The 16,323-nt window shown below is 41.3% G+C and overlaps 2 protein-coding genes across 2 annotated transcripts in view; both read left to right on the forward strand.

The window, feature by feature from the left end:
- The window catches only part of LOC106582275 (titin), a 186,521-nt gene that overhangs the window by 30,896 nt on the left and 139,302 nt on the right, over window positions 1-16,323 (forward strand). The window contains exon 38 of the mRNA XM_014165183.2: window positions 1,023-1,073. Coding sequence (XP_014020658.2) covers window positions 1,023-1,073 — 51 coding nt within the window. The remainder of the gene's footprint in view (window positions 1-1,022; window positions 1,074-16,323) is intronic.
- LOC106582277 (uncharacterized) lies at window positions 13,334-14,677 on the forward strand. Its single transcript, XM_014165184.2, has one exon. It carries the CDS (start codon window positions 13,334-13,336, stop codon window positions 14,675-14,677), a length of 1,344 nt encoding a protein of 447 aa, XP_014020659.1.

Raw genomic sequence — 16,323 nt, forward strand, 5'->3', positions numbered from 1 at the left:
CTAGAATGCGTAGGTTGGGCACAAGTAGTCAAACAATACCTATTTTCACTAGAAATACAGTATATATTCAATATATAACATGATTATTCAGTATCCTCTTTAATTAAGATGTACTTTTTTTCTTTCACTAGAAATATACAACATGGATATGTGTATCTGTGTCCATTCCATAAAAATGCTAATACTCAATTCATTGTACATGCTTCCTTTCAGGGCAAAAACAAATGATGGATATTACATCCGATTCTTAAAGGCATGTCTCATCCAGTATTTCAACAAGCTTGTCAAGTGTAAAGAAGGAGCAAATTGCCCAAAGCCCCACTTTTATTCACCCAATAGAAAGCTGTGTGGTTCAGCATGGTGAAGTGGCCAGGTTTCATACTTGTGTATCCAGCATGCCAAATGTATACCTCACAATTTAAAATGGAAAAGCATAAATGTGTTAGTCACTTCTTTAGTTCTAATACCTAGATGCTTCAGTAGAACACATTTCCTTCTTTTCATTATTCTGTCACTCCTTGCTCTCCTTGCAGCTTGAGTAGGTAGTACATTCTCCTTCTGTCTTTCCTCTTTCTCGCTCCTTTCTGTCCTTGGTTGTGAAATCCCTCTCAGCGATAGCTCTGTGGATTGTGCATGTTGTAGCCTGTACTATCTGGAGTTGAATCCAACTGTCAAACTGCTTTGTTTGTTTGTACCATCAAATTGGAAACATGGTCATCTGATTGTAATCAGTGAAAGAGTTTGAGTTAAAATAGTTAGCATAACCAACAGGATGTCACTTTGTCCAGCAGGATGACACTTCAAGGAAATTACATCTGAGCTAAGCATTAAGTCCAATATTGCTCCTTGAAATGAGCATTCTCAAAATGTATAGATGGACCAGTTCAGTATCTTTTTCTTTATTTTTTTTAAACTAGGCTCTCACATACAGAGGATGGAATGAAGCCAAAATGGTAGGGAATTGGTACCCATCATCTTAGATTACTGTCTTAGCTAACAGCAACTCTTCATTTCCTTTACAGTAACCAATATGAAGGAAGATATTGAAGCAACCATTAAGCAAGAAGTCAAAGGTAAGACTCATTTACTCTTTATTACTGAAATGTACTTCATCAATTCCTTAGTTGAATGACATGAACCTGAGCATAATGATAAGTGATTTCTGAATGTTCACACTGCATGCAAGCAGTCAAAATGTTTTTGATGGAAAATGTTCATCTTATGTATTCTTCAATATCCACAAATTTGAAATTTGATAATGTTATGTCCTTGTATTATGTTATTGGTTATTGTATAGCAGGCACTGATGAAAACTGCTTGCTTTTAGATGTTTTAGAGAAAAAAATGTGGGCATCTATCAATCTTATCCTTTACGCATGAGGGTTCATACTGTATCGTAATGGTTCCCCAAAAAGGTGCAGGATGTGTATCTTTTAAAGTTTACAGACCACAGGAAACTATCCTTTAAAAGATATGGAAATAGCCACATCTTTTAATTGCTTCTTAAAGTGTCTTGCATCTGGAACTCTCCTTCCTCCTGCAAATATTTCTTAGACTGGCTTGCAGAAAGTGGTATGTGATTAATTGTTGTTTGCTTTTTAAATAACATGATTATACCTGTAAACTATATTAGTTCGAATAAACGCCTTCTCATACAATTCTAGAGCTGCTCTTACAAGTTGTACTTATTTGTATAATTTGAGAGCCATGTTTCTCATGAAATGTTTTTGAATAATTTACCCTCATTTAAAGGATTAGAAAGGGCGTTTATTCATCTTTCTGCAAGTCAGGTAAGGAATATGTAGCTAAACCACACACTAAGTTAAGCGAAAGCAAGCTTATTTAAAAAAAAAACAAATCAGCTTATTTTGCAATAATTATGCTTTAAGAAATTTATGTTCTGAAGAAATGTCCACAGAAGAAGGAACAAAACGTCCAGCAATTTTCGTGTCAGAATCTTTAAAAAAAGAAGTCTTGCGTTTATTCGAACAAATATGGTGAGTGAAATAGTTTTTTATGGCTTTGTGACTTGCTGCATGTAATTTAATATTTTCATTAATATTCATTTCAAAAATTTGAAAATGTTCTCTTTTTTTTAACCCATTTTATTGAAAGATTTTTTATTTTCTTTTTCAGAGTTGTTTTATAATAAAAGGACTGTGTTTCGGGAGAACAGAGGGCAGATGCGCGGAGCCTTTTCAGACATGGAGGAGGACTTGGATCAAGCCAACAATTCATCCATCAAGCCATCTTTTAAAAAAAAGCTGAAGTTCCAGAATGTTTTAGAGGGGGAACCTGCTATGTTTAGATGCAGATTGGTAGCTTTCCCAACCCCAACCATAACATGGTTTCATAACAATAGACAAATTCATGAAGAACACCGTCTGAGAATACGTACAGAGAGCACTTTGCACATGCATGAAACTAGTTTAGTCATTGATAGTATAAAAGACAAAGACTCCGGCAGTTACAAAGTATTGGTTATTAACACAGAGGGGTCTGCAGAGTCCATATCATCACTTCTGGTGTCAAAGAGGGAAGAACAAGAAGGCAATGATCTAAGCCACATTAGACGGTCAAGTAGACTTCACGGAAGCCTAGACTCGTTGGTTGATCAAAAAAAGGAGAGAAAATTCAGGGTTAACTTGAGATGTGTTGGGTCTCCATTTGATCAAAAGTTCAAACCTAGCGGCAGATCTAGATCTAAGGATGCATCGGTTCGCACCTTGTACTTCAGAAGTTCATCACCAACAAGAGGGAAAGATAAAGAAACTAATCTGAATGAAACAGCATCTGAACGAGCCCTCTCTCCACCTTCTATATTTGGTGGAGAAAGGGTTAGTAGGTCTGAAAGGTTTAACGACAGATACAGTGATATCTCCTGTGACAGACACACTGGCAGATTCAGCGACAAGTTCAGTGACAGGTGCAGTGATAGATTCAGTGACACAGAAAGCCTCCACGAAGAGGTAAAAGCCAAGCTTGGCCTGTTACAAAATGCAGTCAAACGAAAAAAGAGGCTCTCTATGTCCAAGCTGTTATCATCAGAGTTTGACTTGGAGTCAAATGCGAGTGAAACCAGCTATGCAGATTATGTTGATCGATTAAGGGTCAAGAAGCCTGCCTCCTTACCTGGAGACTTGCAGCACGCTCGACCTTTTGAAAGAAACGTTAGAAACGATAAAGTGTCTGCCGAATTCTATGGTAGATATGACAGAATTCCCACACATTGTGCTGAGTCAACACAGCCCCGCGTGAGACATTCATTTGAACCTCAGTCTCAAACTAGGGTCATTCAAATGTTAAAAGGTGATCTACCAGCGACAGGAAATGAAAAATACTTTGATGAAGGAGTCTCTGAAACACATATGGATAAAACGGTCCTTACTCCAGGGGAACCTCAACATGAGTTAGGATTCGAACATAAGATAGGTAAGGATTTAGAAAATCAAGGTGCACACTACATGGGAAATCAAGGTGAGGACTATTTAGGAAAGAAGTTGTCTGAAGACTTGAAGACAAAGATGGAGGGGCCGTTTGTCTTACCTTGTTCTGAAACAAGGAGATCTCTAAACATTGCTGAAAAGGAGGAATTTTCCAGAACCAGCTCAAACAAACCACTGAAGGAAATATTTTCCAGTAAGACGAATAATACACAAGAGGATACTGTGAAGAGCACTGAAGAACAATTTGAAAAACAACCCAGCTTTGCAGAAAACCGGTATGAGAACATTGAGAGTGAATGTGAAGATAAACTTTTAGCCTTGCGGATTAGAAAATGGCAAAAAGGAATGCAGCGGGACCAAGAGGAACAGTTTAAGCATGAAACAGACCATTCAAAGGCAAGGGATTTGCCATACACGCAATCCGAAATATTATATGGTGAGGAGGTAGAGAGAAAAACAGACACAAAAACTGTCAGTGTCAATGAGGAGAAATCTTGGGAAGAGCATCATCCATCCCTGGAAAAGGTCTGCTTAACCCGGGAAAATGTGTATGGATTAAAGAGTGGAACTGAACAGAATTTGTCCCGTTCCCCAAGAGAAAGGCGTGCCAGTGAGAAGAAAACACGAGAAGAGCAGTGTCTTTTATCCCGGGAAAAGACCCACAAAAGTGAAATGTTTGGGAGTGAGGAAGAGGCTCTGGGACATCAAATCAATAAATGGCAGCAAGACGTATTGACTGAGCAGGAGATAGCTGTTGACTTGGATTCTGATTGGGTTGGTGCAGAGACCTCACCATATATCGCTAGAAAAGTGGCTGAGTCAGAAATGGGTGCTGAAGGCATTACTCTTGGATCAACCGCTCACTCTGAGGGAGATTCAACGAGAAGAAGAAAGCCTTCCCCAAAAAAGACAGACTATGAAAAGTTCCTGACTGAGGATGTTCCTCATGGTTTCAGAGACGAGAGAAGGTCCTCACAAGAAAAGACTGTAAAGGAACATGTCCTTACTGAGAATGATATCCCTCCTGAATACAGATATGACAGGTCTTCACCAGAAAAGACAACAAATGAAAAGTTCCTTACTGAGGATACCCCTCGTGAATACAGAGATGTAAGAAGAAAGTCTTCTCCAGAAAAGACAACAAAGGAAATGCTTATCCTTGATGCTAGAGCCCATGAAGGTCCAAGAAGGCCTTCTCCAGAAAAGACAACAAAGGAAAGGTTTCTGAGTGAGCATGCCCCTCATGACTACAGAGATGAAAGAAGAAGATCTTCGCCAGAAAGGACAGCAAAGGAAAAGTCCCTGAGTAAGGATGTCCATCATGATTTCAGAGATGAAAGTTTCCAATGGCCCCCTCCTCCACAAACCGTTGTAGATGAAACAAGGCTGCAGACAACAGAAAGTGAGTATTTTGTGAGCGAAGAGGAAGCTTTGGCTCAGCGTATCTTAAAATGGCAAGAAGACGTTCTCACCGAACAAGAAGAAGCTGTTGAATTAGAGTCCAACTGGGCTTTGGCTGAACATTCACAACACTCAAAGAAAGGCGATGCCAGTGGACCTCATGAAGGTTCCTCTAATGAACCTGTGAAAGAACCCTCACTTATGAGACAACATCACATTGGTCAGTATGAAAGTTCGTCTTTTGAACCAGTCTCTCATCAGAATGAGAAGTCTCGTATAATGTCTCTTGGGTCCTCGCATGTGAAAGAGCACTCCCCTGTGAAAGAATCTTCACCTATGAGACAACATTGGATTGGTGAGCATGTCTCTCAAGAGGATTGGGCTATGGCTGAACTTTCACAACACCATCATAGGATAACTGATGTCAGTGGAGATGATGCCAATGAAGGTCCTTCTTATGAACCTGTTTCTCATCATATCGAGGAGTTTCATCAAATGTCACTTGGGTCTCACTCACCTGTGAGAGGGTCCTCATCAGTTCGAGAAACCTCACCTGGTAGAGAGCACTCCCCTGGCAGAGAACGCTCACATGACAGAGGTCAATCACCTGTGAAAGAACCTGGTAGAGATGCCTCACCTGGGAGATGCTGTTCACCTTTGAGAGAACTTCACATTGGTCAGCATGGCTCTCAAGCTGAAGTTGGTGCAGAAGGGCCTTCCAATTGGGAATCTGACTTGAGACACAATGAAAAAGTGCCTATGAGGACTGCAGAGAGGAAAGAAGGACATAGAGAAATGCTATCAAAAGATGGCAAACAATCCAGCTCAAAAGAAAACCTTCACCAAATGGACATGCCTCAGAGGACAAAAGAAGTTAAGACTTCACCAAAAACTTCTGTACCTATCTTTGTGAGAGAAATCTCATCCTTGAAAGTAAAGAGGGGAGAGATGACAGACTTTAATTGTCGTTTTCAGGGAGACCCTCAACCAATTGTCACTTGGCTCAAAGATGACCAACCAATCGGTCAAAACCCAGACTTTGATGTTCTTACCAAATTGAATGAAACCACGCTAACCATCTACTATCCCACTATATACCATGAAGGGACATTTAGTTGTGTTATAACTAATACATTCGGAAAGTCAACCTCCTCTGCTACACTAGAAGTTACTGAAAGTAAGCAATTAAGAAAATTGCCATCGCCAGTGGCATCGTATAAAGTGAAAGTGACAACAGAGTATGAAATGAGTGAAGAAGATCTTGACCAAATGATTGATGATGAACTTGAATCGTACAATGGTGTTGAAATGGATGAGAAATCTTTACTACAGGTGCCACAGGCTGTCTTGCACAGGCCTCGTGCTTCAGACACTTCACAATATTCTTGTTCTCCTGTCGAGATCAGGATCACTGCTCCAACACCAGTCCCATTCAAAATGATTGGAAAAGACGCAGAGATGTCTGAGGACGATGGCAGTTCCCATCCTATGAAACACAAATTCACATTCTGCTATGATGCCGCGCAGGTAGTCAGTGAATCTGAGAAGATAAGTTCTTCAGAAGGCCAAACCGGAAAGGTTGAAAGCAGTTCTGATGTGTCCTTCCAATCTGCTGTGGCTATTGCTAGATCTTCTGAGGTAGAAGCAACCATGGCTGGTGAATGGGAACAACATATACTATCTGGAAATTCTGAAGATTTGAGGCAGTCTCCTTTGAGTGATACTGGGCATATTTCTGACCCGACATTGATGCAGACTTTGGACAAATCTGTAAGTTCCCACAACCCTAAGGATCATTTTTCAAAATTATCTAGATCAAGAGCAGACATGGCAAGTGAGAGCAAACAGCATATACTATCCAGATGTTCTGAAGATTTGAGGCATTCCCCTCTCAGCCATACTAGTGATATTACTGATCAGGCATTAATGCAGGAGCTGGACAACTCTATAGTTTCCCACAGCCCCAAAGAGTATGTTTCAAACATATCTAAATCAAAACAAAGTGTTTCAAAAGAAGCACCTACTGTTACTGGGTGTGGTCTGCAATCATCTGCTGCGCAAGTCAAAGTGTCACAAATTAAGCAGGCATTTGAGGCACCTGCGTTGTCAGGGGCACCTGAATTGTTAGATACCACTTCTGTTGATGAAGTGAAAAAGTCCACAGAGTCGTATTTCCCTGAGGAGGATATCCCAGAAGTTGCAATCCATCTTGACCATGATGATAAGTCATTGGCAACTAATGTTGTGGAAGGAACTCCACTGCAGTCCAAACAAGACACTATGTTAGTAGAAGGTAGTGATACACAGATTCCGAGAGCAAAGTTAATTTCAGCCAAAAGTGGGCCAGAGGTTGTGTTACTAGGTGGTGCACAGATTTCTGCCAAAGTGAAATCAGTCTCCCCCAAATGTGCCCCAGAGGGTGTCCAGCCCATGTCTGATACTCTGGAGGAAGACAATGAAATCTGTATGATTTCCGAAGAAACTGTTGATGAAGCTGACATAATTGACACCCACAGTCACTTAAAACACTGTGTTCCCCTCTCAAGTATAAGAGAGGTGCAGGTGTCACCAAAGCTTGTCAGACCTGAGGCAGTTAAGACTAGCCATTCAACAGAAAGTATGGGACCTCATGTAATAGATCAAAATATGATAGAGGACCGTCTTTGTGAGAAAGTGTCAGTGACCCCAGATGATGTTTCAGCGTCAGTCTGTGATGAGTCTGTCAAGCTAAACAAATCTGGCTCATTTGCAGCTTCAGAAATTCATCGATTGGACACTCAGTCTTCTGTTAGTAATGACATGACTGATATTAATGAAAACTTGTCTCTATCTGAACTCTCAAAGGATAGCGCATTTGTCAGTGTTACTTGGGCACGTAGTGAAATTGTTAGTGAAGAAACAGCAGAGGAAAACGAGGAACATGCTGTTGCTGAGAGTGGTGAGCCTTCAGTGGTTTCAAAATCAGTTAGCGTCAAGCTCAAAGGAGATGGGTGTACAGATTACCTTGCTGCACAAGGTTCACAACATCAAGCAGAGGCTAAACCGGACAGTGCTGATCTAAGTATGGCTGTCAGTGAAGGTTCTTCAGGTGTGACCTCACTTGAGGAGGAGGTAGTGACCTTCAGTACTGTTTATGATTACTACCACCCACCAACTGAATGGGGCAGACCCTTATCACCAGAGTCAGATATGTCCATAGAGTGTGGTAGCACATTTAGTGAGGAATTAACAGAAATCGAGCAGTTCTATACTCCAGATTCTTCAAATGAAATTTTGCAGCTCCCTAAAACTCCAGAATCTTTCCACACTCCTGAAACTGAAACCCTGGCAGGTTATATGACCCCTAATGAATATGCCTTCTCTCTTGAACGTAAAAGACCATCCACTGACTCCAGTGAGAGGTTATTTTCTCCTGCTAAGTTCTTGAGGTCACCCGATGATGAGGGCATTGAGACAACACCCCCTGCATTTAGATTAGATGAAGGACGTTTCCTCTCAGAGCGTGCCCTTGGCCTTGGAGGACTACAGGAAAAAGTCCAGGGAATCCCTCCGGCTTTCCTCAAACCTCTCACCAAAAGGAGAATTTTTGAACATGATTCGTTAGCGTTTTATGCTGAGTTGTTTGGATTGCCTTCACCTGAGGTGAAGTGGTTTAGAAACAAAACCCAATTTGTTGCAGATGAAAGGATTACAATGGACAGACATGGTGACAATATCTCGCTTGTTATTCAGAACATTACGAAAGCTGATCAAGGTGAATATATTTGCGAAGCTGTTAACTATGTAGGTAAGGCAAAAAGTGTTGCACTAGTTGTAGTTATATCCAACGAGGCCAGATATATGCCCCCACCACCGTCAGTCACCCATCAGCATGTGATGGAGTTTGATGTTGAGGAAGACGATGACTCATCGAGGTCTTGCTCCCCTCAGGACATTCTATTGGAGGTGGAGTTGGATGAAAACGAGGTTAAAGAGTTTGAGAGACAGGTGAAGATAATTACCATCCCAGAATACACCGCTGACAATAAAAGTATGATAATATCACTCGATGTTCTTCCCAGTATGTACGAGGAGAGTGGAGTTGACTATGTAACGCAGGAAAGGGATGATTTGAAAATAGCTTTTGAGGTTACAGATATGCCGCCTCGCTTCATCAACCCAATTTGTGATATGGAAACCCCTGAGAATACAACTGTAATGTTTGAGTGTTCTCTGATGGGAATTCCCTCACCCATAGTATCATGGTTTAAAGGTAACAAAAAGATCCCTCACAATAACAATAAATACTTGCACTCATCTGATGGAGACAATCATTTCCTTAAGATTAGGAACGTCAGCGCTCATGATAGTGGAATGTACAGCTGCCGGGCCATCAATGTGGTTGGGGAAACTCTTTGCAGGGCATCTCTTCTTGTGTTGAATCCTAAAAGCTTTATAGGGAAAACAAGAGGGAGAGAATTGACAGCTGTGTCTCTTGGTAGTGCTAAAGTTCAGCCTCAAAAGTTTGACTTGGTTGTTGGGAATCAGTTTGACGGTGAGCAAGCATCAGAAATAGAGCTGGAATTTGAATTTGAGCAGGAAGCTGATGAATCACAAAAGGCTGTTAGACTTGTAGCCGTGACGAACAATGAGATGAGCGAGCAGGGACAGAAATATGTCAGTATCAACTTTGGCGTTTTCGCAGAGCCTGCCAAAGATGATAAAATAGATTTCAAAGGAAAGTCATCAGAATCGTGTAGTTTCCAGTTTCAAATGACTGAAACTCCACCAAAATGCATTATTCCTTTGACAAACGTCACCGCAGCAGTAGGAACTCCAGTGGTCCTCCAGTGTTTAGTGAATGGTAAACCTCATCCCACCGCTGAATGGTACAAAGATGGCGATCCAGTGAAAGACACTCGGCACATGATCCAAGAGAAAGCATCTGGACATTTTAATTTGATCATCACAAATGTCACCCAAAATGATGCCGGAGAGTACAAGTGTCTTATCCAAAACAAATCTGGATATACTGAAACAACTGCTTTGTTGAAAGTGTTCTAATCTCTTCGGTCATTTGTTTTCATGTGGACGTTGAACTCAATTAAAATGTTTTTACTGTATGTAAGAAAAGTAGCTTTTATTCATTATAATGTGATACTTGTGAAAAATGTTCTGAAATGAAGTGTAGATCCTATTTATTGTGTATAGTGTGTACTCACTTCACACATCAGAATGATTATACATGTTAGAATCATGTTTGGTGAAGGGGAATGTTTGCTTTTCAAAACAGTAAAAAAAAGTTATCGCTTATTGTTTTATTTAAGGTGACAAAATGTGTATGAATACTTACCACCCATGTGTAATCAAAACATTGTTATCAAGGCATTCGTATTAGGCCCATATTAAGATCTATCAAAATGTCCAATGTTTTAATTAGCCAAATACACTGCTCAAAAAAATAAAGGGAACACTAAAATAACACATCCTAGATCTGAATGAATGAAATAATCTTATTAAATACTTTTTTCTTTACATAGTTGAATGTGCTGAAAACAAAATCACACAAAGATAATGAATGGAAATCCAATTTATCAACCCATGGCGGTCTGGATTTGGAGTCACACTCAAAATTAAAGTGGAAAAACACACTAGAGGCTGATCCAACTTTGATGTAATGTCCTTAAAACAAGTCAAAATGAGGCTCAGTAGTGTGTGTAGCCTCCACGTGCCTGTATGACCTCCCTACAACGCCTGGGCATGCTCCTGATGAGGTGGCGGATGGTCTCCTGCGGGATCTCCTCCCAGACCTGGACTAAAGCATCCGCCAACTCCTGGACAGTCTGTGGTGCAACGTGGCGTTGGTGGATGGAGCGAGACATGATGTCCCAGATGTGCTCAATTGGATTCAGGTCTGGGGAACGGGCGGGCCAGTCCATAGCATCAATGCCTTCCTCTTGCAGGAACTGCTGACACACTCCAGCCACATGAGGTCTAGCATTGTCTTGCATTAGGAGGAACCCAGGGCCAACCGCACCAGCAAATGGTCTCACAAGGGGTCTGAGGATCTCATCTCGGTACCTAATGGCAGTCAGGCTACCTCTGGCGAGCACATGGAGGGCTGTGTGGCCCCCCAAAGAAATGCCACCCCACACCATGACTGACCCACCGCCAATCCGGTCATGCTGGAGGATGTTGCAGGCAGCAGAACGTTCTCCACAGCGTCTCCAGACTCTGTCACGTCTGTCACATGTGCTCAGTGTGAACCTGCTTTCATCTGTGAAGAGCACAGGGCGCCAGTGGCGAATTTGCCAATCTTGGTGTTCTCTGGCAAATGCCAAACATCCTGCACGGTGTTGGGCTGTAAGCACAACCCCCACCTGTGGACGTCGGGCCCTCATACCACCCTCATGGAGTCTGTTTCTGACCGTTTGAGCAGACACATGCACATTTGTGGCCTGCTGGAGGTCATTTTGCAGGGCTCTGGCAGTGCTCCTCCTGCTCCTCCTTGCACAAAGGCGGAGGTAGCGGTCCTGCTGCTGGGTTGTTGCCCTCCTACGGCCTCCTCCACGTCTCCTGATGTACTGGCCTGTCTCCTGGTAGCGCCTCCATGCTCTGGACACTACGCTGACAGACACAGCAAACCTTCTTGCCACAGCTCGCATTGATGTGCCATCCTGGATGAGCTGCACTTCCTGAGCCACTTGTGTCGGTTGTAGACTCCGTCTCATGCTACCACTAGAGTGAAAGCACCGCCAGCATTCAAAAGTGACCAAAACATCAGCCAGGAAGCATAGGAACTGAGAAGTGGTCTGTGGTCACCACCTGCAGAACCACTCCTTTATTGGGGGTGTCTTGCTAATTGCCTATCATTTCCACCTGTTGTCTATTCCATTTGCACAACAGCATGTGAAATTTATTGTCAATCAGTGTTGCTTCCTAAGTGGACAGTTTGATTTCACAGAAGTGTGATTGACTTGGAGTTACATTGTGTTGTTTAAGTGTTCCCTTTATTTTTTTGAGCAGTGTATTTCAAATTAATCATATACGTATGCATCCATGATAACTCAGTGTTGTTAGCATGATAACGTATATGTTATTATTTATGGCGTAGTGCTTAGAATCACTGATGTGCAGAGTTTAGTTTGTTTTATTTATCTTTTGATGAATGAATGATTTTGAAAACAATCTGGTACACAACAAAAACATTTATCGAACACAATTAAAATGTAATATTGAATGTATTATTGTAGAGTAAGTTTATTCATTAAGACCACAATGTAAAATTACACCATTTAAAATAAAACCTTGGGGTTGGCTGTAAAATCATATTTTTTAAAGGTTAATTATATACAAACTGTATGTGCTGTAAATACATGTATGATTCACTGTATGTTTAAGAGGCTATTGTATTCATAATGAATACTATATTTTTGGGGTTATAAAATATTCACACATTTGACTGATCTGAATGAACAAGCAATGTATTCATTTGGAAATGGGAGTAATTAAAATACATTATTTATTTGTACAGAAATCACTTCAGTTTGTCTCTAACAGTTTTTATTTATGTATAAATAAAGGAGGTATATGCTGATGTAAATTATTGTATGGTGTTGTCTTGATATCACCCTTTTTGCTTATGCAACGGACACACAATTGACCAGCATAACCCTTTCTTTTATGGAAAGTTTATCTCAATCTAACTCATTATTTTTTACGCAGAATATTCTAGCTCGACTGTGACGATAGCGGAAGAAGAACAAGAATTCTACACTACTGGCCTTAAGTTACCTCACAAAACAAAACGCTGTTCTAGTACTTTAGAGAAGAAAAAAGAAAAGCCTATATTTTTGACCCAACTCTCACCAGCAGCTGTCAATGTTGGAGAGGCAGCTAGATTTACTGTCACAGTATCTGGCCTTCCAAAGCCTACTGTTCAGTGGTTTCATAATGGGAAAATCATTACTTCTTCATCAAATTACAAATTGGTTTATGAAAAAGATGAGTACGCTTTAATAATATCTGAGGTAAAAACAGAGTATGAAGGTGAGTACTCTTGTACAGCTAACAATAGATTTGGCCAGACAACCTGTACTACTTACCTGGAGGTGAGAAAGAGAGCTTTAATTACAGCTGAGCAATGGATTGAAACATTTTTCAAAGCCACTGGCCAACCACCTAATTTCACTAGCCAAATCAAACCTATAAAATGCCAAGAGGGAGGTGAGGCTTACTTTAAGTATAAAGTAACTGGTGAACCAATGCCAGATGTGCAGTGGTTTAAAAGTTCAGTGTGGTAAGTCTTGCATCAAATTCAGTGTGGTAAGTCTTGCATTATAGTGAACAACCCAGATGGCTCTGGCTGCATCAACATGAAGGGCATCTAACAGCAGGACAGTGGTCTCTATACGTGTAAGGCTTCCAACCCATCTGGGGAGGCCTCTTGTAGTGCTGACCTAATTGTGTTTAAAGAGTCTGTCTCTGTATCTCAGCATGAGGAACACATGGCTGTTCAAAAAGGTTATAAAGTATCCATGTCAGCTGAACAAGCTACAGAGTCCCACTCGTACGAGGTCAAACTTCCCGGAGAGGTCAGGGCCAGCATTCAGGCAGGACATCAGATGGTGTACACCATTGGCACAGAGGACAGCCACGTTGTAAAAACCCTTAGCGAGTTGGATAACTCTGCGGCTACTGTCCAAAAAGAGAGGGTCACCCACCAGGCTGCAGTTCTGCAGTCACATGATGTACAAGAGAGACTGTCTATGCGTGTCACCCTTTCACCTCAAGTTTCAGTAGTTCCTACGAAACAGCTCCGTACAACTGCCTTTCATACATCTGCTGTTCAGGAGAGCCCAAAGCTCACAAACCAGCACTGTGACTATATCCAAAGCCCAGAAGTCATATCTTCAAAAGAGAAGCATTCAAAATTAATGTCTGCCTCTTCTGAGGAGATAACCACCTTGGCGAGTGTAAGCACAGAGATATCAGGTGACAAGAATACAGATAAAGTAAAGCCAACCTCCGAGCCAAAACATCTTGTCAGTAGTCATCAAGTTGAATCCCAACTGTCTATTTTAAAAGAACGATCTCAAGAAATTCTCAAGCCACAGGAGGGGAAAAGTAATAAAGTCAAAGAAGGCGTTAAGATATTGTATTCCGCTATGTCAACTGAAAAACAGATGATTCCTGAGGGACATACAACAGATGTGCCCTCTGCTGATTCTGCTCTTAAATCTTCAGTGACAAAACAATCGTTCAAACCAATTCTCGCCTTAGTTTCGGAGACTAAACAAGCATTAACAAAAGAGACTAAATTCACCATGCAGAGACCGGATGCAGAGAAGGCTCTCCTTCGTAAGGATTATGTTATGAAATCTGCACTGACAGCTGAGGAGAAGCAGATGTTACAAGCGGAACACACAGAACAAGTGCAGAGTTTAGAAAGTGCTATCTCAATATATTCTCAGGTAGAAGGTGAACAGGTACTGCATTTGGAGATAATAAGAGATCAGGATATCCTACCATCTGAGGAACCCTTTACTTGTGAGAAACCAGCTGTAGAACAAGCAGGTGCCAGGAAAAGCCCTACTCTTTTACATACAGTAACCCACAATGAACGGAGATCTGTAACTTGCGAAGATACCACTGAGTTTGAGGCCAAGAGAGACATAATGACCATTCAGCCCCAAAAACAAACCCCTACCCCATTACATCTTCAATCAGTTCATCCAGAAGGTGCCTTAACCAAAGAGGGAATTATTACCATTGAAAATCCAGACCAACAGACAGAAGCAGAAGAAAGACAGAAAACATGCAGCAACCTCAGAGGAAAAAACGGAGCTTAGCGAAGATTATTCCAAAGATCTTGATGTGTCCGTGACAGGAGTTCAGTCAGAGCTTAGAACAGAACCCAGACCACAGAACATTCTTCAGGTCACTTCACAGCCCATGCAGGTACCCAAAGAAACACCATTTACTAGTGATGTCAAACAGCATCGTGCATTAATCCAAAAAGAAGATTGTTGGAACATCATACAAGTTACAAGTGTGGCAGATAGTCAAGCATTAGAGGAAGGACATACTGTGAGTTTGACAGCTGTTGACAAATGTACATGCAAAACCAAAATAGAGCCTAAAGTACCTACTGAGCCCATACAAATAGTGAAGACTGCGATCGCAACTGAGAGTAGTGCACTTCTGGAAGCTACAGATCAAGATTTTGCCATCCTTAGACAGGAAGGACAGTCTCTTAGTCAGTCAATAACGATGGCTGAAAAGTGTATGTTGATCGGTGAAATGTCCCAACAAATAACCAAATCAGAGTCGACAACAGTTAGTGTTAAAATTCAGCCCAAAATGACTGTTTTCATCTCAGAGTCTGGAGAAAGTCAAACTCTTCCAAAGGAGCTCACATTTGTTATTCGGTTTCAAAAACCAACAAGTTTCAACATCAGACATCAGTTGAAAGATGCATTTCAGTCTGCTGTAGCTCTTGATCAGCCACTTATACTAGCAGATGTTGTTGGAAGTTTGGAGGCTACTAAGGTACAGGAAGTGAAGGTACGCAAGGAACCGAAACATGCAATGTTCACTTATCTTATCACTACACCAGGTGCCCCTATGGAAATAACACTTGCTATTGAAGGTCAATACCCCCAGACTGCAGATCTAAGGACTGAACTCCAGGCAGCTTTCTACTCAATTGTCTATCGCGAGCAGCATGTTCTTACATCTGACCAACCCGGCACAATGCAAATCGACAAGCCCCGAAGACTACAGGTTAGCAGTGCAGCCTCCAAAGAAATGCTGTCATCGGTAGTGGAGACTGTCAAAGTAGCAGAGAGTGTAGTTGATTTCGCATCACCTAAAGCTCAGGTTGCTGCACGAAAGACCGAATCTCGGGCGACACTTGAAACTGAAACTACTGAGGAACGTAGTGTGGTGCAAGAGTCCAAAGTAGCTCAATCCAAATTGGCTGCTCCAGCAATGAAAGTTACTACAGAATCACATGCTGAGTTTGAACAGTCAGTACAGGTGGCCAGACTGGTGGTTAGAATGACTGACTGTAACTGTATGATTGTAAATGCTTATGAGAGAGACGTAGGTATGACTGATATCACCACTGACATGCCCATGACATCCATTCCAACTGAACAGTCTTTAGATGTACTCATCCAAAAAGAACACAGGAAGGAATTTATTTCAGAAGAGGTCAGAAAATATGAGCCTCCAGAAAAGTCAAAAAATTATCCAGTTATTGACACTTTTCTGGAGGACATTGCCACAGAGGAGCATTTTAAGGTTACATACACTGTGACAGTAAAGTATGTTACAAATGCCAATTGGATTTTCAATGGACAAATAATTAAATCAGGCAAAGAGTTCAAGTGTTCAAAAGAACATGACACATACACACTTACAATCATGAAAATTGTCAAGGAGAAGCACGAAGGAGAATATTTATTTGAGGCTGTGAATGAAGCTGGAAAGA

The sequence above is a fragment of the Salmo salar genome, chromosome ssa21 (assembly GCF_905237065.1).
Source record: "Salmo salar chromosome ssa21, Ssal_v3.1, whole genome shotgun sequence".
In the NCBI taxonomy this organism is placed as follows: Eukaryota; Metazoa; Chordata; class Actinopteri; order Salmoniformes; family Salmonidae; genus Salmo; species Salmo salar.

Bases quoted from the DNA above. Each gene is read 5' to 3' on its own strand.
- LOC106582277 (XM_014165184.2), top strand. From the start codon at position 13,334: ATGGCTGTTCAAAAAGGTTATAAAGTATCCATGTCAGCTGAACAAGCT.